General features: G+C 50.9%; 1 protein-coding gene across 1 annotated transcript in view; it reads right to left on the reverse strand.

Moving 5' to 3' along the window:
* Window positions 1-25,045, reverse strand: part of CSMD2 (CUB and Sushi multiple domains 2) — a 244,171-nt gene that overhangs the window by 25,356 nt on the left and 193,770 nt on the right. The window contains exons 35-51 of the mRNA XM_041417597.1: window positions 24,445-24,569; window positions 21,736-21,832; window positions 20,805-20,909; window positions 17,132-17,250; window positions 15,960-16,029; window positions 13,887-14,003; window positions 12,666-12,875; window positions 11,906-12,094; window positions 10,666-10,843; window positions 9,927-10,072; window positions 8,136-8,216; window positions 6,914-7,027; window positions 6,191-6,379; window positions 5,419-5,565; window positions 4,594-4,782; window positions 2,824-3,009; window positions 2,098-2,292 (exon numbers count right to left, since the gene is read on the reverse strand). Coding sequence (XP_041273531.1) covers window positions 2,098-2,292; window positions 2,824-3,009; window positions 4,594-4,782; window positions 5,419-5,565; window positions 6,191-6,379; window positions 6,914-7,027; window positions 8,136-8,216; window positions 9,927-10,072; window positions 10,666-10,843; window positions 11,906-12,094; window positions 12,666-12,875; window positions 13,887-14,003; window positions 15,960-16,029; window positions 17,132-17,250; window positions 20,805-20,909; window positions 21,736-21,832; window positions 24,445-24,569 — 2,457 coding nt within the window. The remainder of the gene's footprint in view (window positions 1-2,097; window positions 2,293-2,823; window positions 3,010-4,593; window positions 4,783-5,418; window positions 5,566-6,190; window positions 6,380-6,913; window positions 7,028-8,135; window positions 8,217-9,926; window positions 10,073-10,665; window positions 10,844-11,905; window positions 12,095-12,665; window positions 12,876-13,886; window positions 14,004-15,959; window positions 16,030-17,131; window positions 17,251-20,804; window positions 20,910-21,735; window positions 21,833-24,444; window positions 24,570-25,045) is intronic.

Genomic DNA, 25,045 nt, shown 5'->3' on the forward strand with positions numbered 1-25,045 from the left:
TCTCCCTGCATCCCAGCTCCCTTCCAGCAGCTCTGCTGTCTCCACCTCAGCTGCTGCCAGCAGTAATTAAGTTCCACCCCACAGCAGGGACACCTTCCATTATCCCAGTTTGCTCCAACATGGCCTGGGACAATTCCAGGGATGGGATGGGTTGGAAGGGATGGAGCAGCCACAGCTTCTCTGGGAAATCCATCCCAACCCCTCCCTGCCCTCACAGGGAAGGATTTCTTCCCCAAATCTGAACCAAACCACCTCACAAATGCCCAACAAAGTAAATCATGCTCCACAGCTCCACCTCAGCTGCTGCCACGAGTAATTAAGTTCCACCCCACAGCAGGGACACCTTCCATTTTCCCAGTTTGCTCCAACATGGCCTGGGACACTTCCAGGGATGGGGTGGGTTGGAAGGGATGGGGCAGCCACAGTTTCCCTGGGAAATCCATCCCAGCCTCTCCCTGCCCTCCCAGGGATGGATTACCTCCCAAAATCTGCACCAAACCATGCCATCCTATACCTAAAGGGCACCAATCTCCTTGGTTATCCATGGTCACCCACCAGCACCATCCTGAAACCCCCAGGGCTGGGATTTCCTGGCCCAAAAAACAAAACCAGCCCCCAGTGACGCTGCCCTGTGAAAACCACCCCAGCCCCTCCCTGCCTTTCCAGGGATGGATTTCCTCCCAAAATCTGCACCAAACTATGCCATCCTGTACCCACAGGGCACCATCTCCTTGGTTATCCATGGTCACCCACCAGCACCATCCTGAAACCCCCAGGGATTTCCTGGCCCAAAAAACAAAACCAGCCCCCAGTGATGCTGCCCTGTGAAAACCATCCCAGCCCCTCCCTGCCCTCCCAGGGATGGATTTCCTCCCAAAATCTGCACCAAACCATCCCATCCTGTACCCAAAGGGCACCATCACAGAATCACAGAACGAGCCAAGTTGGAAAAGACCTTTGAGATCATCAAGTCCACCATCTCCTTGGTTATCCACCACCAGCACCACCCTGAAACCCCCCAGGGCTGCCATTTGCTGACCCAAAAACCAAAACCAGCCCCGGTGCCACCCCGGGGGGTGCCCCTGCTCTTACTTTTACAGGTGGGCACGGGCTCCCCGATGCTCCAGGTGCCGTTGGCCTGGCAGCGGATCACCCTCTGGCCCGTGTAGTAGTAGCCAGGGTCACAGATGAGCATCAGCTGGGCGTTGTAGTGGTACTGCACCTCGTAGGTGAGGCGCCAGCGGCCGTGCTCCACCGCGATGCTGCTCACGTCGGGGCACGTCACGGCTGAGGGGGAAAAGTGGCACAGGGAGTTGGCTGGGTGAGGTTTTAACACACCGGAAAATTCCAGGTGTGGTGGGTTTTTAGTGGAGCTGTGGTTGGGAATTGAAAGGAAAATTTTGTGGGTAGTGTTGTAAGTGGTGATGGTGCCTGAAATCTGAAGAGAAAAAAGCCTTTGCAATGGTGTTAAAATCATCAGATGGGAATCAAGGACACCTCACTGCCTCAGGAAACAAAACTGAGTTGGGGGGGAGCAAACTTGGGGTAAATGACTTCATTACCTGAAGCTATAATTGGGAGACTAACCCCCAATATGCAAATGGCCCAAAATTACACAAGTGTGAAAACCCCTGACCCATTGTCCATTTTGGGTGCAGCCCCTGGAGGGCTTTGACTGCCCTAAATGCCCCTGAAGGCCCTTCAATAAATACAACTGCTTTATACTTTTTCGTTTTGTCTGGCCTGTGTTTTTAGGTAGCCCCGAAGGCATCACTGCAGGCTGGGCAGCCCAAACCCCCACTCACCCAGGCACAGAGGGGGCTGGTTCCCGTTGCTCCAGACTCCCTCCTGCAGGCACTCTGCGCTGGGCTCGGCGCCCGGCTGCAGCTGGAAGCCCTGGTTGCACTGGTACACAGCCTTGGTGCCCACTGTGTACTCCTTCCCAAAGACAACCCCGTTCCTTGGGGCTCTGGGAACGCCACAGGAGAGAGCTTGGGGAAAAAAAAAAAAAAAAAAAAACCCCCCAGGGCTGCCATTTGCTGACCCAAAAACCAAAACCAGCCCCGGTGCCACCCCGGGGGGTGCCCCTGCTCTTACTTTTACAGGTGGGCACGGGCTCCCCGATGCTCCAGGTGCCGTTGGCCTGGCAGCGGATCACCCTCTGGCCCGTGTAGTAGTAGCCAGGGTCACAGATGAGCATCAGCTGGGCGTTGTAGTGGTACTGCACCTCGTAGGTGAGGCGCCAGCGGCCGTGCTCCACCGCGATGCTGCTCACGTCGGGGCACGTCACGGCTGAGGGGGAAAAGTGGCACAGGGAGTTGGCTGGGTGAGGTTTTAACACACCGGAAAATTCCAGGTGTGGTGGGTTTTTAGTGGAGCTGTGGTTGGGAATTGAAAGGAAAATTTTGTGGGTAGTGTTGTAAGTGGTGATGGTGCCTGAAATCTGAAGAGAAAAAAGCCTTTGCAATGGTGTTAAAATCGTCAGATGGGAATCAAGGACACCTCACTGCCTCAGGCCCTGAGAAATGGAAACAAAACTGAGTTGGGGGGGAGCAAACTTGGGGTAAATGACTTCATTACCTGAAGCTATAATTGGGAGATTAACCCCCAATATGCAAACAGCCCAAACTTATACAAGTGTGAAAACCCCTGACCCATTGTCCATTTTGGGTGCAGCCCCTGGAGGGCTTTGACTGCCCTAAATGCCCCTGAAGGCCCTTCAATAAATACAACTGCTTTATACTTTTTCGTTTTGTCTGGCCTGTGTTTTTAGGTAGCCCCGAAGGCATCACTGCAGGCTGGGCAGCCCAAACCCCCACTCACCCAGGCACAGAGGGGGCTGGTTCCCGTTGCTCCAGACTCCCTCCTGCAGGCACTCTGCGCTGGGCTCGGCGCCCGGCTGCAGCTGGAAGCCCTGGTTGCACTGGTACACAGCCTTGGTGCCCACTGTGTACTCCTTCCCAAAGACAACCCCGTTCCTTGGGGCTCTGGGAACGCCACAGGAGAGAGCTTGGGGAAAAAAAAAAAAAAAAAAAATCAGGGAGCTGCTGTTTTTATCCCAAATCTAAACCCCGGATCCCGAACTTTCCTACAGACACTGCAGGGAGTGCCCACCCTTCATAAAGAACCAGCTTTTGCACCAGCAAAGCCAACCCTGAATCTCACTTTCTCCTGGAAGAGGCTCTGGCTCGCACAGCCCATAATATCTATCCCACAAGATGCATCAGCAGAGTGCTCTGGGTTTCCATGTGGAGATGAAGGATCTGATAGTGGGAACGCTTTGTGTTCACACCCCACAGCAGCACCGACCCCAAACACCTCTCCAGGAGCACTTCTGCATTACACAAGGCAGCAAATTGTGTGATTATGTTGTGGCAGAAGGGAGGCTAAATTTAGCCTCATGGCTGAGGAGGTAGAGGGGGGAAATTCATGGGAAAAATGGGAAAGCAGGCGTGGCGCCAGGCGGCTGCTGGAGATGGCAGCGCTCTCGAGGGGAGGCTCTGCACCATTCCTGCTGGGATCCTGGGCTCAGGGAGCAGGGCAGGGAGGGGACAGGCAGGTGACAGCCAAAATACGCAAAGAATCACTGCCATTTATGCTGTTACCCTTTCTCCCAACCCTGCCAGCACGGGGAAATGCCCCCAGATCTGCTTCTCCAGCAGCACGAGGAGGAGGAGGGAAAACAAATCTAGATCTGACTCCAAACACACCCCGTGGTACCCATCCCTCTCCAAGCCTGGCTCTGGGGAAAAGGCAGATCCACTACCCTCCTGTCTGGACAGGGTGGGATGCCAAGGGAAGAGCAGCCAGGACCTGGGAAGCTCCTGAAGGCTCTGTGGGGCTGGGAGAGGAGCAGAACCTGCCAGAAGACACAGCCCTAACCCCCGATCCCAATATCTGCCTGTGCTTTCAGACAAACCCATTCCCTCCCGGAGCAGCCCCAGCTCGGCTCCAGAACTCTTCTCCTGAGCCAACACATTCCCCTTCCTGGTGTTCCCTGTGCACAAAAACAGGGCTGGAAAAGCAGGAAAAGTGTCACTTTTTGGTGACATGGAGCCCAGTGAGGGCTGGAGAGTCCAAACTTTGCATGTGCAGCAGCAGCATCAGCAGAGCCCTGGGTCTTTCCCCATGCAAGGCCCAGCTTTAATCCCACTCCTGCCACAGCATGGAGCAGGATCCCAGAGCAGCTGGCAGGTGCTGGAATTCTGAGAGGTTTCAGCAGCTCCAGAGGCAGGATCAGGCCCATCCCTGGCGGCACTGATGGTGACAGGAGTGTCACTGCAGCGAGCTCAGGGCTGGCCAATCCCTCTCCAAGGCCTGGTGTCTAGACAGGCTGCCAGGCTGAATACCAATGGCTCTCCCAGGGAAAAGAGAGCACCTGGAAAATCCAACCTTTTCCCTGCTGCTCTTTTCCAGCTCCCAGTCATTCTCTTTCCTCTTTGCCATCTATTCCCAAAGCCCTGGAGACGAGGATCACCCCTCAGCGTTCCGAGCTTGTTCTCAACACCGAATTACCCAATTCAAATATCATTTTTTTTTCATTGCTTTTCAAAGGACTCTCAGAACTCTATTCCAACCCATCCCTGCTCTCACCTTGGCACAGGGGGATGGCTTCCCTCCAGTGGAAGTGGCCCTGGGGGTGCTGGGTGCAGGTGGTGGTGCTGTGTCCCACCAGGCGGTAGCCGGCGTCGCAGCCGAAGCGCACGGAGCTGCCGGGGCGCAGCCCGGAGTGGCTCAGGATCATCCCATGGGCTGGTGGCTGTGGGAGGCTGCAGTAGGGAGCTGGGAAGAGCAAACCAGCCACAGGATGAGCAGCAGCAGGGTCATTCCCTTCCCACTCCCAGGAATTACACTGAGCTTCCCCAAAAACCACAGAACAAAAATCAGCGATGGATAAACGTGGAGTTGAAGTGGGGATGGAGTGCAGGGCTCTAGTCTGAGCCTCACCCAGCTCCAGGAATTCCTGGTTTTTAAATATTCCTGGTAATTTAATATTCCTTAACTCATTTGCTGAGCAAAGCCTGGACAGACTTTTCCAGTGCCTGGCCACCCCCTCATCCAGAAACCTTTCCCGATATCCAGCCCCTGGCATCAATGACTCCACATCAGGCTTCAGATTCTGAAAAGTGGTTGGGAAATGAGCCAAAGCTCTAAGGTTTCTCCCTAGAATTTCTCCTGATTGTGATCCCACAATCCTGGTCCTGATTGTTACAGAGTGGTTGAGATTGAGCCAAAGCTCCAAGGTTTCTTCTGGACAGCCCCTGCCTTTCCCGACCTCCCCAGCTCGGAACACGCCCGGCTTTGTGCCTCCCCTGCCTTGGCATCTCCTGCCCTGACAGCTGGATCTCTGCAGGAATTCCATGGATTCTCCTGGCTGTGGAGCTGCTCCTGCTCCTGGCAGAGGCACCTGGGACTCACCAGAGTAGCGGATTTTGAAGCCTTTCCTGTTGTAGGCGTGGTCGGAGGACCAGCGCAGGAAGACGCTGTTCCCGCTGCTGGTGACGGTCAGAGGGGACGAGTAATTCCCACTCAGGGACAGCAGCAGGGGGCTCTGCCCAGAGGGACCTGCCAGGAACATGGAAAAGGGAGAAGGGAGAAGTCACAGCAGCCATGGAGCCACTGGTGGGGCTCGGTGTCCCTGCAGGAGGAAGGAGCACAGGGAGATTTCCCTGAGGAAAGGCAGCTCCCAGCTCCCTGTGGAGTTCCAGGGCTCTCATCCTGCTCCTGGGATCCAGGAGCAAAGCTGATGACAGGAAAGGCAGGATTTTGCTCAGGTCCTCATGGTGACCCCAGGAGCACCAGCACAGTCTCTGTGTCTTCATTGTTTATCCTGAGAATCCCCTCCCCATTCCCAAGAACTCCTGGGGCTGGAGAATCTGCTCCCTGTGGCCTTCAGGGATGAGAATTCCCCCTTTTCCAACTCACCCGCTGCAGCAATCTCTGCTGCCATCCCTCTCCCAAGATTTCCCAACTCCTACCCCTTGGAAAAATCCTTCCGATCCATCCCAAAAAATCAAATTATAGCTGTTTCCTTATGCCAGGAATCAGTGAGGAGCTTTCTGGAAGGCCAGCAGGAGGTTCCAGGTGGGAAGTTGGCCCTGGAATGCTCCTTGCCCCTTGACTGCCATGGGATTATGGAACCCCAGGAAGGTTTGGGATTGAAGGCAGGTCAGAGGGGGGAATCTCTCACCATCAAAGATTTCAAACTCATCAAACTGCTTCTCGCTGAGGAAGTACTCGATGGTGAGGGAGATGTTGTAGCCTGGCTCCACCTTCACCACCCAGGAGCAGGTCTGGAAGTGGGGGTAACTTCCCAGGAAGCTCTGGCTCAGGATCACCCCGGTGGAATCCGTCATCAGCTGGTTCATGGGGCAGTGCACTGGGAATGGAAATGAGCATTCAGTGGAAATGAACATGAAATGAGCGTTTTTCAGAGCAAGGATGGAAGAACAAGGTGTGTCCTGATGAGCCAGCTCAAGGCACAGCACGACCCCTGCACTCCTTGAGCCCTGGGGCTCAAAGAATCCCAAAATCCCACAAATCCCAACAACTTGTCACACTCAATAAAGGAGCAAAAAGCAACAAAGCCAACAAACCATTCCCACTGCCTCAGCTCACACCCCTCCCAAAACCAGGAGGATCACGACCAGAACTCTCCTGAGGCACAAAAGCCTCTCCAAGAATATCTGGAAACTCTTTTAGAACAAAAGCTGGAGCCACAGCTCATCCCATGGAATTGTTAACAGGGACATGAGAACTCCCAATTCCTGCTCAGGGGGTGTCTCACTCCCTCCTCCCAAAATCCCACACTCCTGCAGATGGGAAAATGAACCCCAAGGATGAAAAATGTGCCAAAAAACCTCCCCCAGCTCCATCCCTGAGCAGGGAAATCTGGGATTTGTGGAAGTTTTACCTTCACAGGTGGGTGGGGGTCCCTCAAACTGCAGGTGGGTGCCCAGTTTGCAGGTGAGGATTTCACTCCCAATCAGGGTGAAGCCGGGAAGGCACCGGTACCTGACGATGTCACCTGTGAAGGGATGGAAAACAGGGATGGGAGGGGGAATGCACCCAAAAAAGGGGAATTTATGGGATAAAAGATGGAATAGAGGGATAAAACAGGGGATTGCAGAGATAAAAGGGGAAATGGAGGGATAAGAGGGGGAAATAGAGGGACAAAAGGGGGAAATAAGGGGATAAAAGGTGAAATAAGGGGATACAAGGGGGAATTGCAGAGATAAAAGGGGGAAATCCAGGGATAGAAGGGGAAATGGAGGGATAAGAGGGGGAAATAGAGGGACAAAAGGGGGAAATAAGGGGATAAAAGGTGAAATAAGGGGATACAAGGGGGAATTGCAGAGATAAAAGGGGGAAATCCAGGGATAGAAGGGGAAATGGAGGGATAAGAGGGGGAAATAGAGGGACAAAATGGAGAAATAAGGGGATAAAAGGGGGAATTGCAGAGATAAAAGGTGGAAATGCAGGGATAAAGAGGGGAAATAGAGGGACAAAAGGGGAAAATGCAGAATAAAGGGGTAAATATTGGAATACAAGGGGTAAATGCAGAAATAAAAGGGGTAGGTGCAGATAAAAGGGGTAAATACAGGAATAAAAGGGAGAAATACAGGAATAAAAGGCGTAAATCAGAAATAAAAGGCTAGGAAAGCCATGCTGGAGTCACCCTGGGATAAACTCCTGTCACCACAACAGATTTGGGAATTATTCCAGGTGCAGACTCCCCTCAAAGAGAGCAGCCAGGGTGAGAAGCTGCTCCAAGAAAAATCCTGGCTGCAGCCACTTGAAAATGTGGATGACAAAAAAGATAAAAAATCACAAAAAAACTCCGGAAAGATCCCCAAAAAGCAGAATAAAGGCTCTAAAGCTTCATGTGCAACACCTGAGAAATATCATTATTCCCAAAGATTCCTGAGAGATTCCAAACAGCCTCAAATCTCTCCCAAAAATCCATTTTTCCAGGGAGGAAAAAGGCTGGGAACAATGGGAACACTTGGATGCTGCTTTTGATGTTGATCTCCCACGGAAAACCCTCCTGGAAAACCAGGATTTGGGGGGAAAAATGCACTCCTAGGAGCTGGAGAGGTGGGAGTGAGGATGAGGAGGACGAGGGAAGGTTTTACCGATGTTGAACTCCTCGTTCTCCGTGACGATCTCAGCGTTGGGAACGATGGTGGGAGGCTGGCAGCGGAACAGCTGGAAGGCTGGGAAGGCAAGGGAAGAGCAGCACGTCCTGAAGGCAGCAGGGAAATCCTCCCTCCCCACCAGGAACATCCTCCCTCTCCACCAGGAAAATCCATTGCCTCCACAAGGAAAATGCTCCCTTTCCACCAGGAAAATCCTCCCTCTCCGCCAGGAAGACCCTTTCCACAAGGAAATTCCTCCCTTTCCACCAGGAAAATCCTCCCTTTCCACCAAGAAAATCCTTCCTTTCCACAAGGAAATTCCTCTCTCTCCACCAAGAAAATGCTCCCTCTCCACCAGGAAAATCCTCCCTTTCCACGAGGAAATTCCTCCCTCCCCACAAGAAAATTCGCCTTCTCCACCAGGAAAATCCTTTGTCTCCACAAGGAGAATGCCCCCTTTCCACCAGGAAAATGCTCCCTCTCCACCAGGAAAATCTTCCCTTTCCAACAGGAAAATCCTCTCTCTCTACCAGGAAATTTCTCCCTCTCCACCAGGAAATTCCTCCCTCTCCACCAAGAAAAATGATCCCTCTCTACCAGGAAAATCCTCCTTTTCCACAAGAAAATTCTCCCTCTCCACCAGGAAAATCTTCCCTTTTCCACCAGGAAAATCCTCCTTCTCCACCAAGAAAATCCTTCCTTTCCACAAGGAAATTCCTCTCTCTCCACCAAGAAAATGCTCCCTCTCTGCCAGGAAAATCCTTTCCTTTCTACAAGGAAATTCCTCCCTCTCCACAAGGGAATTCCTCCCTCTCCACCAGGAAAATCTTCCCTTTCCACCAGGAAACAGAATTGGCCAAATCCAACCAAGCCTTTCCCCCCACAAATCCTACAAAGATGAAGGCAGGAATTTGTATCCTGCTGTTTCTTCCACCCCAACAGGAAGATTTTGGGTGTTCCTGGACAATGTTTTTCCTTTGGGAATGTCAACAGCAATTTTTGGGATGCTGAAAAAGGATCTTGGTGGCCTCAGTGGAATTTAGTCATCCAGGAAAAAAGAAAAGCATCCCAGGCTGCTCCAGCACCTCATGAATTAAAATATTGTCCAGGGAATCCCATCCCTTGGACAGGGATCTCAAAACTTACTGATTTGTATTTTTTTTTAAACTTGGAAGTGATTTTTTTTTTAGTGATTTTTTCCACAAAGAATTCCAAGAGTGAGAATGTTTCCAGCTGCAAATCCTTGGAGTTCTCAGAGTGACTTGAGCAAAGTCCAAGTGAAAAAGGGCAAAATTTGCAAAACTTTGTGGAAAAAAATGAGCTGGAAAACTTCCTGCAAAAAAACTGGACTGAAAAACTCTGTGGAAAAAAAAAAACTGGTTTGAAAAATTTTGTGGAAAAAAACTGCAATGGAAAAACTTCATGGAAAACCTGGGCTGAAAAACTTCCTGGAAAAACCTGGTTTGAAAGATTTGTGGAAATAAACTGAACTGAAAAACTTCCTGGAAAAACTGGTTTGAAAGACTCTGTGGAAAAAAAACTGGGCTGAAAAACTTCCTGGAAAAAATTGGTTTGAAAAATTTTGTGGGGAAAAAAAAAGAAACAAAAAATGGACCTGAAAAACTTCCTGGGGAAACCTGACCTGAAAAACTTCACTGAAAAAAAAAAAAAACTGGGCTGGAAAACTCTGTGGAAAACTTGGCGTTAAAGGGTATTTTTTTGCATTTTCCCAGATCTATTCCCCAATATTCCCAAGGTTTCCCCTCCCAGGAGTGCAGCAGCACTGACCATAGAAGTAGATGGCGAAGATGCCTCCGTTGGCGCCGTCGCTGTGGAATTTCAGCAGCACCTGGTTGGAGGAGCTCTGGGCAGATTTCTTGGCTGAGTTGCCTGTGAACACCCCCAGCTGGGGGGCTGTTTGCTGGGGCCCGTCCCTGATGGCAGGAACATAAAGAAAATTGATTTTTCCAGGGATTTAAGCCTAGGAACTTGACCTCCTCCTGCCCTGCATGCCCAGGGACTCCTCCTCACCCTCCTCCCCCTTCCTCATCCTCCCTTTCCCACATCCACATTTCAGACTCCCTGCTCCAGTTTAACCCCTACAACTTCTCCTGGCTCCCAGCTGATAATCAGAAATGCAAATTTCACTTTTAACCTCAGAAACTGAGGAATTAGGACCTGTTTCCCAAAGGAATTTCACTCCCTGTTCGCCCAGCAGACATGGGGATATTCTGAAGGTCAGACTTTGTGTGCTACAAGCTCAAAATTTGGTCACAAACTCTTTAATCAGAGCTCCCCTGGCTGCCTAAAGTTGATAATCTCCATTATTATGCATAAATAATACTTTTATTTATTCATATTAAAAGAAGGCTCAAAAAAATGTTTAATTTCTCTTCTCCAAAACACCAGGAAGCTCCCAGCCTGCAAAGGGGATCCCAAGGGCCCCATTCCCAGTTGCTGCTATTTCAAAGCCAGGAGTATTTCCCAAAATGAGTCCTTGGAGTGACTCCTGACCCTCCGCACCCACCAGACAGTGATGAAATCATTGTAGGGCTCTGTCTGCAGCAGGGTGAAGTTCAGGTGGATCCCATATCCCACAGGGACTGTCAGCAGCCAGGTGCAATCCTGGGAATTTGGGTACTGGTTGGGGAAGCCAGGAGAGTAAACTGTCCCATTCTGGGCAGTGACATTGCCCCCACAAGGCACTGCAGGGGAGGAGAGAGAAACACAAAACCAGTGAGCAAATATCCCCTTAAACATCCTTAGATCCTATTTTTATTCCTTTTTTTTTTTTTTTTTTTTTTTTTGTACAAAGGTAACAATTCTGGATACAGAAAAATCCAGATCTTGGCCTAACTTGCCTCAAATACTTCCTCTCTGCTACAAGCACAGAGCCAGCACTGAAAGAGCAGCTGAGGATTCAGCTCTTTGTGTTCTCTGGGGTTCAAGGACTTACAAGAGGGCAAATATCACCTCTCTCCCTCCTTCCCAGCTCCTGCAGAGCCTGTGCTGGGATAAAGGTCAGTGCTCCCGGGAAATGGGCTGGGAAATCTTCAATAAGCAGGTCTGAACTTCTTAAAGGTTCACCTGAAACCCTTCTGGAAGTAAATCCCACAGAATTCCGGCCACCAGCCCGAGGGGTGAAAGGCTGAAACAGCCATGAGGGGGGTGGAAATAAGAATTTGGGTGAGTTTGGATTGTAAATCTTCAGCCTGCAGAGTCCTCTGAGCACAGTTTTCAGAAAAAAAAAAAAAAACACCTTGGAAGATTCCTGAGGATCTCCCACCTGGATCATTTTGGAGATGCCCAAGAAGGAGAGAGACAGGGACAGAGTCCTCAGAGCTGCCAGGCTGTTTTACCAGCGACTATTTTTATTTATCAGAGCTAGATCAATGGAAGCTGGATGTTGTTGAGGGAATAAAGCACCAAGGAATTACCACTCCAAGGCCCCTGGAGTGTGTCACACAGAAATAACAGCTCCAGCAGGGAGGTGAGAGACACAGATTCTCCTCACCCACACCCCAAGACTCAAACCCCCCATCAGAAGCTGCTCTTTGGTTCCGAAACACCCCAAATAATCACCGAAACACCCCAAATAGTCACCAAAACACCCCAAATAATCACCAAAACACCCCAAATAATCACCAAAACACCTCACAGAGACCACAATTTCCTGCAAGAGCAGATTCCCAGCCACACCTTTGCTCCCAGAGCAAAGCCAGCCCGGTCCCAAGGAGCTGAAGTGCCCAGGTGAGCCCAGGCCATACCTTCACACCTGGGCAGGGGGTGGTCCCAGTTCCTGTTGGTGCCGTGCTGGCAGGTGAGCACGGGGTGGCCGATCAGCTGGTAGCCAGGCAGGCACTCGAAGGAGATGGACTGGCCAACGTTGTAGCCAGCTCCTCTCACCACCCCGTTGGCAAAAGGCTCCGGGTCGGGGCACTCCTGCAGCTCGTAGGCTGGAAAACACAAGGTGGGAATGGTTTGTGTTTCATCTCCCAGGGAAAAGGTGACAGGGTAAGGCCACAGGATGTGCCAGGGGAGAGGCAGGATGGAGTTCAGGAGGAATTTCTCCATGGAAAGGGTTGGAAGGGGTGCCCAGGGAGGTCTGGAGTCAACAACCACGGAATTCACTCAACAACCACAGAATTAACTCAACAACCATGGAATTCACTCAAAAACCAAGGAATTACCTCAAAACCCATGGAATTGACTCAACAACCATGGAATTAACTCAACAACCACAGAATTAACAACCATGGAATTCACTCAACAACCACTGAATTAACTCAACAACCACGGAATTCACTCAAAAACCATGGAATTCACTCAACAACCACGGAATTCACTCAACAACCACGGAATTCACTCAACAACCAAGGAATTCACTCAACAACCAAGGAATTCACTCAACAACCTAGGAATTCACTCAACAACCAAGGAATTCACTCAACAACCATGGAATTAACTCAACAACCACGGAATTCACTCAACAACCGCCACCCCCAGGGCAGGATTGTCCCTCCTCACCTTGGTACTCCAGCTTGAAGCCGGGTTTGTTCTGGGAGTGGTCGCTGTGGAAGTAGATGGTGGTTTCGTGGGAGGTGGACAGCAGGGAGCCGGGCAGCTCGGCGCCGCTGAAGCGCCCGATGACGCTGCTGGTGTCGTAGGGCCCGTTCCTGATCTCCACAAAGTCGTGGTTGGGCTCCGTGGAGAAGTTCAGGAACTGGATGTGGGCACCTGGAGAGGGGGAAGGAGGAGTTTGGCTCTAGAATTGCAGGTGAGCTTTTGCACCAGCACCAGCTCCAACCCCAGCACCAACATCAGCATTAACCCCAGCTCCAACACCAACACCAACCCCAACCCCAACATTAGCACCAACCCCAGCTCCAATCCCAATACCAAACCCAGCTCCAACACCAGCACCAACCCTAACATCAGCACCAACCCCGGATCCAATCCCAACCCCAAACCCAGCTTTAAATCCAGCTCCAACCCCAACATCAGCACCAACCCCAGCTCCAATCCCAATGCCAAACCTAGCTCCAACACCAGCATCAACATTAGCACAAACCCCAGCTCCAATAGTAGCACCAACCCCAACATCAACACCAACCCCAGCTCCAAGAGAAGCTTCAACAGGAGCACCAACCCCAACCCCAACCCTAGCTTTAAACCCAGCTCCAACCCCAACATCAGCACCAATCCCAGCTCCAACCCTCGTTCCAATCCCAACCCCAATTCAAATCCCAACCCCAACATCAGCTCCAACCCCAGCTCCAAGAGAAGCTTCAACAGGAGCACCAACCCCAGCATCAGCACCAACCCCAGCTCCAACCCTTGTTCCAATCTCAATCCCAACCCCAATTCAAATCCCAACCCCAGCTCCAACCCCAGCACTGCCCACTGCAGAGCCCAGGACAGCCCGGGCACTCAGCAGGACTCTAACTGCCCTGGGGACACAGAGTGCCTTCAAACTGACTCAGAGGAGCTTTGGATGGGAGGTTAGGAAGGCATTCCTCCCTGGGAGGGTGGGAGGTCCTGGCACAGGTGCCCAGAGAAGCTGTGACTGCCCCTGGGTCCCTGGCAGTGTCCCAGACCAGGCTGGATGGAGCACCTTGGGATAGTTTCCCCTGGCAGGGCGTGGAATGAGATGATCTCGAGGTTCTTCCCAACCCAAACCAGTCAGGGATTCTCTGATTTTTCAGCCCCTCTTCTGGGACAGCACCAACCCAAAGCCAGCTCTCTCACCAAACCCCACTGGCAGCAGGATCCTCCACGTGCAGTCCAGGTTGCTGGGATAATTTCCTGGGAATCCTGGGCTCAGGAGCACTCCTTCCATCTCTTCTGCTGTTCCTCCACACTGGGCTGGAAAAACAACAGGGTTCATGGTCAGGATCCAGTCACAGGATCCCTGCCAGGATCCCTGAGGGGTCTGTCTGGGTGAAGACCACGGGAAATCAAGGAATTAAAGACTCAGCTGAGGAAAAGGAACCAGCACCAAGTTTCCAGGCACTGCATGGCCACATCAGGAATGGATGTGCATTTCTCCTGCCCTTTGGAGATGGAGACTGAGCCCAGGGATCCAGTTTGGGCCACCACAGAGGGAGAGCCAGATCTGAGCAGTGACAGAGGGGATGGGCACCTGCTCTGCCCACAGACATTGCATCAAATCAGGCATCAGCGCTTGCTTGACACCTTCACCAGCTCAAAAATTGACTGTGAAGAAGCTGAGTGATCCTGTTTTGACCCCAGTTACAGCCTCTTCTTTTCCCTGCCCCAGCTGCCAATCTCTGGGCAGTCTGTCACTGATAAATCCAGCACAGAGTGTTTGCTCACTGCCCGGAGCCGACTGCCAGCTGCAACAGCCCAAAAATATGTTTACAAAAGGCATCGCATGAAATTCAAACACTGACAGCACCTTCTCATGCTTATCTGGATGACCTCCACCTGGTCCCAGCAGCAGCACTCAGCTGAATCCAGCCAGGTGTCCTCCTAACTCGCTGTGACAGCCAGGTACAGGCTCTTTGTCCAATATCTCATTACCCCAGACTTGCTCCTAACGAGGTTTCTCCCAGAAGATTTCTCTTTCTTTTCCCTCCTAATGGCTCTTTAATAGAACTGCTTCTGAATTATTTAGAAGCCCAGCAGCTGGAGGAAGTAGACCAGGAGAAAATCAGCACAGTTGCAAACTGTGCTTGGAGCAGGAGCTCTGGTGGGCACAGGACAGAGCCCCAGGACTGTCACACCCACAAAGGTGACAGCCACTCCTCCAGGACTGACTCCAGATGTGTTTCTGCCTCTCTGCAGCTGCCTGACCTTTCCCAGGGAGGTGAAAAGACAGGCACAGCCCAAGCAGCCAAAATCCTGCTGGACTGGGTGGCTGGTGCTGATTCAAAGGACCAAACTTGTGGCTTGCCAGCTTTTGGGATCCTCCTCCATGCTGGGATCTCCCAGCTGAGTCCAAGGACTTCTGCTTCCATTCAGAGCAGCTCCCAAGGGAATGGGTCCTTTAGCTCAGTCATTCTCCTGGAAACATCTCTCTATTTATTCCTGGCCTGCAGATCATCAGATAAAAGAACTGTTGGCTCTTATAATTACTTTAAAGCCAAATGATGTAAGCTGGAACAGCAGGAGCCCAAAATAACTGTTAACTAAAGCTATTAAATGCATAAATGTCTCTCTCAGAGCTGCAAAATGTGCAATATGAATATTAAACATCTACATTTGCTAAAAGCAAATGACTGGAAATAATTTTAAAAACCTCCTGCAAGTTCCCTTCACCTCCAGGCCTCTTCCACAGGGAAAATGGAATGTCCAGTCATTTCTAGACCTGAAAATCTGAACACATCTGAGGGTAAACAGTGTCCTGGACCTGGACAGCAGAGTGGCCACAGCAAGCTGGGATCCTGGGAGGGACCAGGCCCCAGTGAAAGGAGAAGCTTTCGTGGTATCAGATACATTCCACAAAAATAAACCACACTTCAGATGGAAAAAATCCTCAAGCCATAAAACCAACCTGCTTCCAGCACGAGGAAATTTGAGGTTTTCCCTTTTGAATGGTTTTGTGCTGAGGGGGATAATTCTGTGTTTCACATTTTGTGCTACAGCCACATCTGTAACATCCAAAACAAAGCACTCCAGGCAGCCCACGGGGACTTCTCGGGCACAATTTCCCTGGCAACCGATGTTTTCTCACACTCTCTCACACTTGCAGAACCAACCTGAATTTCTCTAAATCAGCTCTTTAGACTTGGTTTTTTTGGGTTTTTTTTTAGGGAAGTGTTATAAATATCAGCCAGGTAGAAAGAAGTTGATTCCTACCGATGCAGAGGGGTGGAGGGTAATTCCAGCGGCGCACCGTGCCCGGCATGCAGGAGATGTGGGAGTGGCCCTGCAGGGATGGAAAACAAAAACAAAACAAGGGTTTAGGGGGTGGATGGAAAACAAGGGGAGAGCCTGTCCCTGTCCTGGCAGGAAAAAATTCCTTGCAAGATGGATCTGATCCAGGGGGAGATGCCTGTTGTATCTGGGGTATCAGAAAAAGTGATGCCTTAAAGAATGGAATAAAACAACTCACTTTGGAGATAATCTTTCACACTTGGGTATTATCTTTGGAGATAATATTAATGTAGGAGGTAATCTAAAGGCTGGTCTTTATTGGAGGAATCCAAGGGAAGATATGGAAAAATGTCTATAAAATGCTGATCCCTGCAAGGGGGGGGTTGAATACAGTTCTTCAAATTTAGCAAATTAGCATAATTGACAAAAATCATCAGGGACACAAATAGTGAGGTAACTCAACCATCTCTGAATCCTCTCCCTCAGACAGGGACTAAACTTTGTTGATGAAAATGTGTCTCCAAGAGCTGGTCTCAACCTTGACCCCCAGGAAGAACCAAGACAGGACAGGAACCTGGGACCCCCAGCTTGGAGCTCTGGAACGTGTTTTGTCTTTCTGCCTCAGGAAAAGGCAGGGAAAAGTACTGTGACTGGCCACAAATACAACAACAGAGCTACAAATAGATGTGTAAAGAACATAGAGAACACAGAAAAGCAGGAATCCTTCCGGTGATGCCTAAAGACCTGGAACAGAGCTGGACAGAGTTAAAGAATAAAGCAGGGATTTATTAAAAGGTCTTTACAGGATCCACTTGGGCAGCACAAGAGCCCAGCCAGGGCTACACCCAGGATGGACCCAAGTCAAGAGTTTTCACACTTTTATGAGTTTTGGTCCATTTCCATTTGGGTTAACTGTCCAATTCCAGCTCCAGGTGATGCAGTCCCACCCTCCCAGGTTGCTCTCCTCCATTCCCTGCTGTTTGCACTTTTTGGGCTGAAGCTGCAGCGGTGTCCTTGGTTCTGGGCTGGAAAAGGATTGTTTGTGGGACTGAGCTGTGAGGAGAACTGCTGACACTGTATAAAGTTCAGAGTCACACCGAGGCAGTGCAGAATCTGGAAAACCAGGGAGCTAAAGCTGCAGGAGGGGTCGGTACCTGCAGGGCGTAGCCGGGCTCGCACTGGAAGGACACCACGTCGTTCACCAGGTAGCGCTCGCCGATCTTCAGCCCATTCCCAGGAACCGCCGGCTCCGGGCAGCTGGAGAGGCCCACGGCTGTGGGGGCAAGGGAGATGGGAGCTCAGGGAGTGGGGATGGGGCTGTGCTGGGGGCTGGAGGGATGGAGCACACTTTTGTTTTACCCCACTCCCGTTTACCAACCGCCACCGCAGGCTCTGGGTGGGGAAATGCTGTTTCCTTTGGATTCTCCATGGACAGCCCATTTCCATCCCCACATTTACAGCTGGGAATATCCTGCTGCAAACCCAATTAACAACCTGTGACATCTCATGTGTGGGGTGATGGGGTCTCCTTCCCTTTTCCCTTTCCTTTCCTTCCCTTCTTCCTTTCTCCTTTCCTTTCTCCTTTCCTTTCCTTTCCTTTCCTTTCCTTTCCTTTCCTTTCCTTTCCTTTCCTTTCCTTTCCTTTCCTTTCCTTCCCTTCCCTTCCCTTCCCTTCCCTTCCCTTCCCTTCCATCTCCCCCCTCCTCCCCAAATCTCCCTCTCCTTCCTTTCCCCATCTCCCTCTCCTTCCCACATCTCATTTCCCCATCTCCTTCCCTCCTCCTCCTTCCCTCTCCTTCCCTAAACTCCCTCTCCCTTCTCCTTCCCATATCTCTCCCTTTCCTTCCCACATTTCCCCTCTCCTTTCCAAATCTCCCCTCTCCTTCCCTTCCCCATCTCCCTCTCCTTCCCAAAACTCCCTCTCCCCTCTCCCTCTCCCCTCTGCGCAGCCCAGGGAGATAAAAGCAATCCTGCAGGCTCCTCACAGCCGCTCCCAGCACCTCCCTCCCTCCCTGCCTGTGCTGGCAGCTGCCTCTCCATGATAACCTGCATCCCTGCAAGGGCTCCTGCTCTGCTGCAGCCCCACAGAGCCCCAGGCAGGGGGAAAATGAAAGAGAAAAGGAGCGAGGAGAGGCTGAGTCTCCTCCTAAAGCCCAGTCACGCTTCCCCCACCGGCTCCTGGATGTGCTGCTTGACCTTCAGAGAGGCAGGAGGGAAAATGGCTTTAAATAACTTCTCCTTCACATCAGTGGCTTTCACTCAGTCCCAAATTGTTCCTGGCTTTGGAGCATGCAGAGGTAAGAGCTCAGCCTGAGTACCACAGTGAGGGAGAAACCTGAGTTTTCCTCCCCTGTTTTAAGCTCATCTCTCCCAACTTCCTGCCAGAAGGAACACAGAAAAAAAACCCAGGGCTCAGGGCTGGGAGATTCCAATTGTACAAACAGAGCAGAAATCACATTATTTCCAGCTGCCCTGAAAATCAACACCTATTAATTTCCTCAGCCAAGGAAACAGACAGGGCTGATAATCCCCAGGCTCATGAAAAACCTGGCCATGATTTTTTGCAGGAGGGTGCTCAAAGGATTTATTGATTGGAATAGAGGTGGAGAAGAAACAGAGTCGCAGCAGGAGGACTCCTGCAGCTCCCAGAGCACAGGCTGGGCACATTTTTTCTCCCCCAGTCCTGTGGTGGCTGTAATCCTACTGGATTCAATAATGGACAAGGTTTCAGTGAGTAAAGGCAGCAAATCCTGGAAGGTTTCGTGCTGCTTGGCTCAAAGCACAGTCCCAGCTGTGCCACTGCAGGGAATCTCACTTTGGGTTTGGGTGGGAAGGGTCCTCAATCACCCAACTCCCCCTGCCTGGGCAGGGACACCTCCCACCCTGCCAGGCTGCCCTTGGACCCCTCAGGGATGTGGCAGCCCCAGCTCCTCCTCGGCCACTCTCCAGAGTGAACTGCACCATCCAAAAATCCATTTGCAGCCTTGGAAAGAACCCAAAGCAGCAGAAGGTGGCTTGGCTCCAGAGGCCAGAGCCGTGCTCAGAAGCAGCCACCAGCCCCAGTGCCCAGCAGCAAGCAGCCCTGCAGTGTCCCAGAGGGTTGGGGACACAGACACAGCTGTCCCCAGGTGTCTCAGCATTCCCTGCTCTGCTGTGGGACACGGCCAGGCCAGCCTGGGATGAGCCAGGGAGCTGCAGGAGCTCCAGGCTGGCTCCCAGCCCTATTCCTGCCTTTGGATGTGCTGGGCAGAGCTGGCAGTGCCCTCCTGCATCCCCTCACTGTTCCTGGGCTCAGTGGCACCAATTCCAACCTCACACAGCAGCAGAGCTGAGAAAATCATGGAATATCCTGAGCTGGGACCTGCTAGGATCATCCTGGCTCTGCAGGATAACCCCAGAATGTTTAGGTTGGATTTAGGGCAAGGTTCTTTCCCCAGAGGGTGCAGGAATGGGAACATTCCCAAGGCTGCCAGAGCTCCAGGAAGGTTTGGACAGGGTGGGATTGTTGGGGTGCCTGTGCAGGGTCAGGGTTGGATCCTGGTGGATCCTTCCAGCCCAAGATATTCCATGATTCTCTGCCAGTGTTATCCAAACACTGGCAATAACAGACCCCAGGCTGGGCTGTTGCACCTCTCCTGATCAGACATCAGGAATCAAACACACACCCAGGGGAAAATGAATTTTTGTCATCGCCATCCAAACCTGACAGCCATTTCCCAAAGGATTCTCTTCCCTGCCTCAGTCAGGTTTGTTCTCTCACCGCTGGGGATTTATTTTTGAAAACACATTCTCTGTCTAGAACCACATTTAGCCACGTGCTGGGGTCTGTATTCCCAAAAAAACCTGGCATGAGACCTGTTGGGAGCAAAGTGCTGCCAATTCCAGGAGGTGTTGGGATCATCCCTAACCAGGAACCCACTCAAGTGCTCCACACCACCACAGAATTTGGGTTGGAGGGGACCTTAAAGATGTTTTTAAGGTGTTTTTAATTTTTCGTTAAGATGAGTGGGTGCCCACACGACCTCAGAGCTTCCACAGGCTGTGCCTCCCTCAGCTGGAGGCTGGAAAAGGAGGATGGATCAACCACCTCGGGAATGCTCCTGTGCAGGTCCTGGACAGCTCTGAGCACAAAGCACAGAAATTCCTGGATCCAGGAGCGTGCCCAGGGTGCTGGGCTGCGGGGACAGGAGCACATCCAGCAGCTGAGGGAGGGGAACATCCCAGCAGCCACCAGGCAGCACCTGAAACACTGCAGAGAGCCCACACTGACAGCAACACTGATAACACTGACTGATAACACTGCTAACACCGAGTTCAGCCCTCAGCTGTGAGCACAGCCTGCCCAGGGTGTTTGTGCAGCCCCATCCCTGCAGTTTTTCCAAGCTCAGGCTCCATCAAAATGTGCAAATCGAGTTTTATCTCTGTTCTGACCCTGCTTTCCTCAGCAGCTCCCACGGGATGACCTCCGAGGACCCTTCCAGCCAGGATTTTAGGGATGAGGACATGTCCAGGCCTGCTGCTGGTTCCAGCAGGGAATGCCAAGAGCTGCAAGTCTCTGCCATCCCCTGGCAAGCAGCCCTCCCCAAACCCAGATCCCAACCCTGCACCCATGGACTTTTACCCCTTTGTGCCACCACCCAGCCACAAAAAGCTGCCACCAAGAACACAATGAGGATCATCCCACCCCTCTGCTCCATCTTTTCTCTGTTTATCACTCCCTCCCTGGGAGCAGGGAGCCACAGCAGCTCCTTCTCCCACTTCTCCATCCCCGCAGGCACCTCCCCAACCTCCCAGGAGCTGCGGGATCAAGGCTGGAACTGCTCTTACTTTTGTATTCCAGGTGAAAGCCGGCAGCAGAGACGCTGATGTCGGAATAGAAATGCAGATAGAGCTGGTTTGAAGTGCTGTTGAGCAGCGCAGGCACTGTGGTTCCTGGCAAAACAAGAGGTGCACAAAGGCAGTGGAGAGGAGCTCTCTCCCCCTCCTCGGAGATTTGCGGCAGGAGAGGCTGACAACACAAAGTCCTTTCAACTTAACGAGCTCCTCTCGGTTTTGATCAGGTTCTTTCTAATGAGGCCAATTGAGAAATACCCAGGGCCTTTCCAGTGGCTGCTCCTGGATTTCAGCCTGTGGAGCTCGGCCACCGACGGACAAAAAGCATCAAGGGATGGGAAACAGCGTGCGGGGAGCACAGGAATCCGGGAAAATTCGGGATTCCTTCATCGCCTGGAAGCTGCTGCAGCAGCAGGACAAGGCAGCTCCATCCCAGACCCTTCTCCTGCCAAGCTCATGGCACATTTGGAAAATAAACAGGATTTTGGGCCATTGTTCTGCCAGTGGTGCTGCATTTGAAAACTTCTCAAAGCTCCTGGAGCCTACTCTGCTAAAAGCCACAATTCAAGGAAAAATACAAGGATTCCAAAGGAAATACAAAAATTCCAAAGAAAAACAGAGTTTGTTTGGTAGCCCTTCACCCATTCTGGGGCACATCAGGCAGGCCAGGTCACCCTGGCTGGTGTGGTGGCCTCACATCCCAGCAGAGCTGAGGGAATTCCCATTTCCAGGAATAAAAACCCACTGGTTTTGTGTTTAAGGTTCCCTCCCAACACTTCCCACAGGCAGATGCAGTTGAAATTCCCAACCCAACAGAGCACATGATTCCCTTTAAATCTATTCCTGGCTTTTGATGCTTTTTGAAGTTTAATTTTGTGAGGTGAATGAAATGAGGCAGGAGCTGATGGGCTCAAGGGCCACGTACCAGAGAAGCTCCCCAGCATGGTGGCTGTGTTGTCCCCTCCATCAAACACTTCCAGGGAATCCCAGTTCTGCTCTGTGACAAAACTGATCACCTGGATCTGCAGAGAGAAACAAAACAAAGAAAAAAATGAAATAATGGGAATAAATCAAATTTATAGCAATTAAAGGGTTACTAATTGACTTTACACACTCTGGGGGTTCAGCACGGGCAAAACTTGGGAGACTTCTGCTTTTGACCATTCCCACTGGGATTTTCCAGCTATTTTTCCCCCAAACTTCCAAACAGAAATGCTATTTTCTGCTGCTTCTCCAGAGCTCCTGGAACTGCCCAGCTCATTTACAGCTGCTGAGAATCCCAGACCTTTTTTCCCCCATTTGGAGAAATCCCTGAAGACTTTGAGCCCTTTCAAATGAGAGCAACCAGCAGCAACCCAGAGATAAAATTAACTCAAAAACCACCTCACATTAAGCAACAGGATTTCAAAAATCCAATCAAGTTCCTGCCTTGTTCCTCAGCTTTTAGTGGAATCACTCGAGTGCATTTTCAGATTTCACCTTTCCCTGCCATGCCCCACAAGGTTTGGAGGCCTTAGGAAGGCGCTTGGCTCCATTAGTTGGAACATCAACACAAATCCTTGGATGAGAAACATTGGGAGAGCTGAGAAATCTGCATTTATACCGAAAAGCAGAGCTGAGAAATCTGCATTTATACCGAAAAGCAGCTCGTGCTTGAGTGAGGATCTCCATGGAATTGCACAGCTTTGTTTGCCAGGATTACCATTAGCAGGGATTTTGCCTAAATTCTAAATGCTGGTGGTTCAAAGCCTTCAGTGTCCCACGAAAAACCCGAGTTTGGTGAATGGGGTGAGAGTGAGGCAGAAAATCTGAGCAAGAGCCACTGGTTTTGGGGAAAATCCAGATTTAATCTGGAAGGTCTGCATGAGATTTTCCAACATTGGGTATCTCAAATTAAATTGGCAGGCAAAAAAAACCCCAAAAAAACAAAAAACCAAAAAACCAAGAAAAAACAAATCCAAAACGAAACTTAAAGATAAATCAGGAGCATAATGAGTTGTACAGCTTGGCTCTTAACAAGGAGAGTGCTGAAAAATTGGGCAAAATGAGCAGTGAGGAGACTTCACTGCCCTCAAACTTTCTCTACACACGTGTGAACCCTCTCCCCAAATCTTATTCCCTGATTTCTCCATCCACCCCAATTCCCCACTTACTTCTGCCTTGCCGACCATCAAATCAAAACCCCCCGTTTGAAAATAAATAATATTTAAAAAAATCAATCCCCCCACTTCAGCCATTTAAACCCATTTCCTCCTTGATTTACTCCGGGTAATAAAACCGGCTGTGAAGTTCCTCCCAAGTGGTTTTTTTTTAGCAGAAAGTGAGTGGAGTTCACCCAGCAGGAATCGCAGTGACCCCCACAGAGCCATCACTGCTCCCACTGACCCTTTTTTCCTTTTTTTCCTGCCTCATTACACCCCTATTGTGATTTACATTATTGGAAGTGGAGTGAGAATGAGCGTTTTGTTTGCTCTTACACCGCCTAAATTATTTATTCTCCTCTCTCCCCCCTCCTCCAGCTTAACGGAATAAACATTTTTAAGGTCCTAATGCTAGTCTGACATGTGGATTCACAAGGGATCTGCATCTATTTATTGCCACGTGTATAAATTAATTCACTCAGGAAGGTTTGCTCCGGGAATGAATAATTCATGGCAGAAGTGCCAGCTTCTACCCTGATTACATAAAAATCCTGCTCCTGAGTGCTGCTACCAAGAAAGCTTCAATTTCACCTCCTTCCCTGATTCACAGTTGTTTAACCTTTAATTGTTGTGCAAAAAGGGGGTAAAGTGATGCTGGAATTAAGATCTAATAATGGAGAACCCAAAGGAAGTGGAGCCAGGATGGATCCTGCTTCAGCTCCGCGGTCATTCCCTCCCTGGGGGCTGCCCTGAGACCCCTCCCTGCAGCTGAAAACCCAAAACCTTTCTCCAAGGGCTTTTTGGAAGTTTCAGGGAAGCTGATGGGTCGTGACCAGGTGACAGCAGATCCCGGTGCCATGAAGTGGAGACCTCAGCACTGGTGGGGGCCCAAAAATATAGGATCAAAGAATTTTAAGGGATTGGGATGGATTTTAAAGTTTATCTTGCCCCAAAACCTCTGCTGTGGGCAGGGACACCTCCCATTATCCCAGGCTGCTCCAAGCCCTGCTCAATCAGGCTTTGGGCACTTCCAGGGTTGGAGCATTCATATCCTCCCTGGACAACCATAATAAAAAAATTCTTCCTAAAATTTAACCCAAATTCCCCCTCTTTTGTGCCAGAATGTGGGTCACACTGAGGGACCACGGTCCTGCTCTTCCCCAAATCCCTCCCTGACAATGCTGCTGGAGCTCTGGCAGCCTCGGGGCTGTGCCCATTCCCCGGGGAGCTTGGGCAGTGATAAACACCCTCTGGGGAAGAAGAACCTTTCCCTAAATCCAACCTGACCCTCGCCTGGCACAGCCCCAGCCCTTGCCTGGTCACAAACATCACCAGTGAGTCCCTGCCTAATCCTGGCAGTAGATGAATGCCTGATTCCAGAGAATTCCACATCAATCCACCCCTGTCCTACAAGGAGCAGCTACTTCCCAACACATGGCCTCTCTGAGAGCAGCAGCACACCCCGAGTGTCCTCCTGTCTGTCCTGGCTGTACCTGAATCCCTGCTCCCTCGGGCACTGAGATCTTCCACACGCAGTTGAGGCTGTTCAGGTAGGGCTCAGGGAAGCCTGGGGACAGGATGGTTCCTTTCCTCTCTGTCAGGTTTCCCCCACAGGGCACTGCCATGAGGAAAGCAGAAGGAATTGGTTTTGCTAAAAACATCGTTAACATGACAAGAAATCAAGAGCTGGCTGTGATTTAAGGATGAGATTTGTAGGACTAATCCTCTTTACAGTAACTTTTTTCGTGCAACTTTTGGCACATTCCTCGGGTGTGGTGAAGGCACGAGGATGATCTTCTGGAGCTGCTCTCCTTCAGAGGAGGTGAAAGCAGCTTCCAGCCAGATCTGATTTATTTGATATGCTGCCCCAGATCTCACAAGAGTACTGGATCAAAAATGTCAATTCCCTGGAATTTGGGGTTAAACTGTTCTTATTCAGAGCCAGGCTGGGCTTTGTATTTTGTCAGACAATCATGGAACAGCTTAGGTGGGAAGGAACCTTAAAGATCACCAAATCCCTTCACCCAGACACCTTCCACTATCCCAGGTTGCTCCAATCCCTGTCCAACCTGGCCTGGGACACTTACAAGGATG

This window comes from Onychostruthus taczanowskii, unplaced genomic scaffold (genome assembly GCF_017590055.1).
Source record: "Onychostruthus taczanowskii isolate IOZ18803 unplaced genomic scaffold, ASM1759005v1 scaffold56, whole genome shotgun sequence".
Lineage (NCBI taxonomy): Eukaryota > Metazoa > Chordata > Aves > Passeriformes > Passeridae > Onychostruthus > Onychostruthus taczanowskii.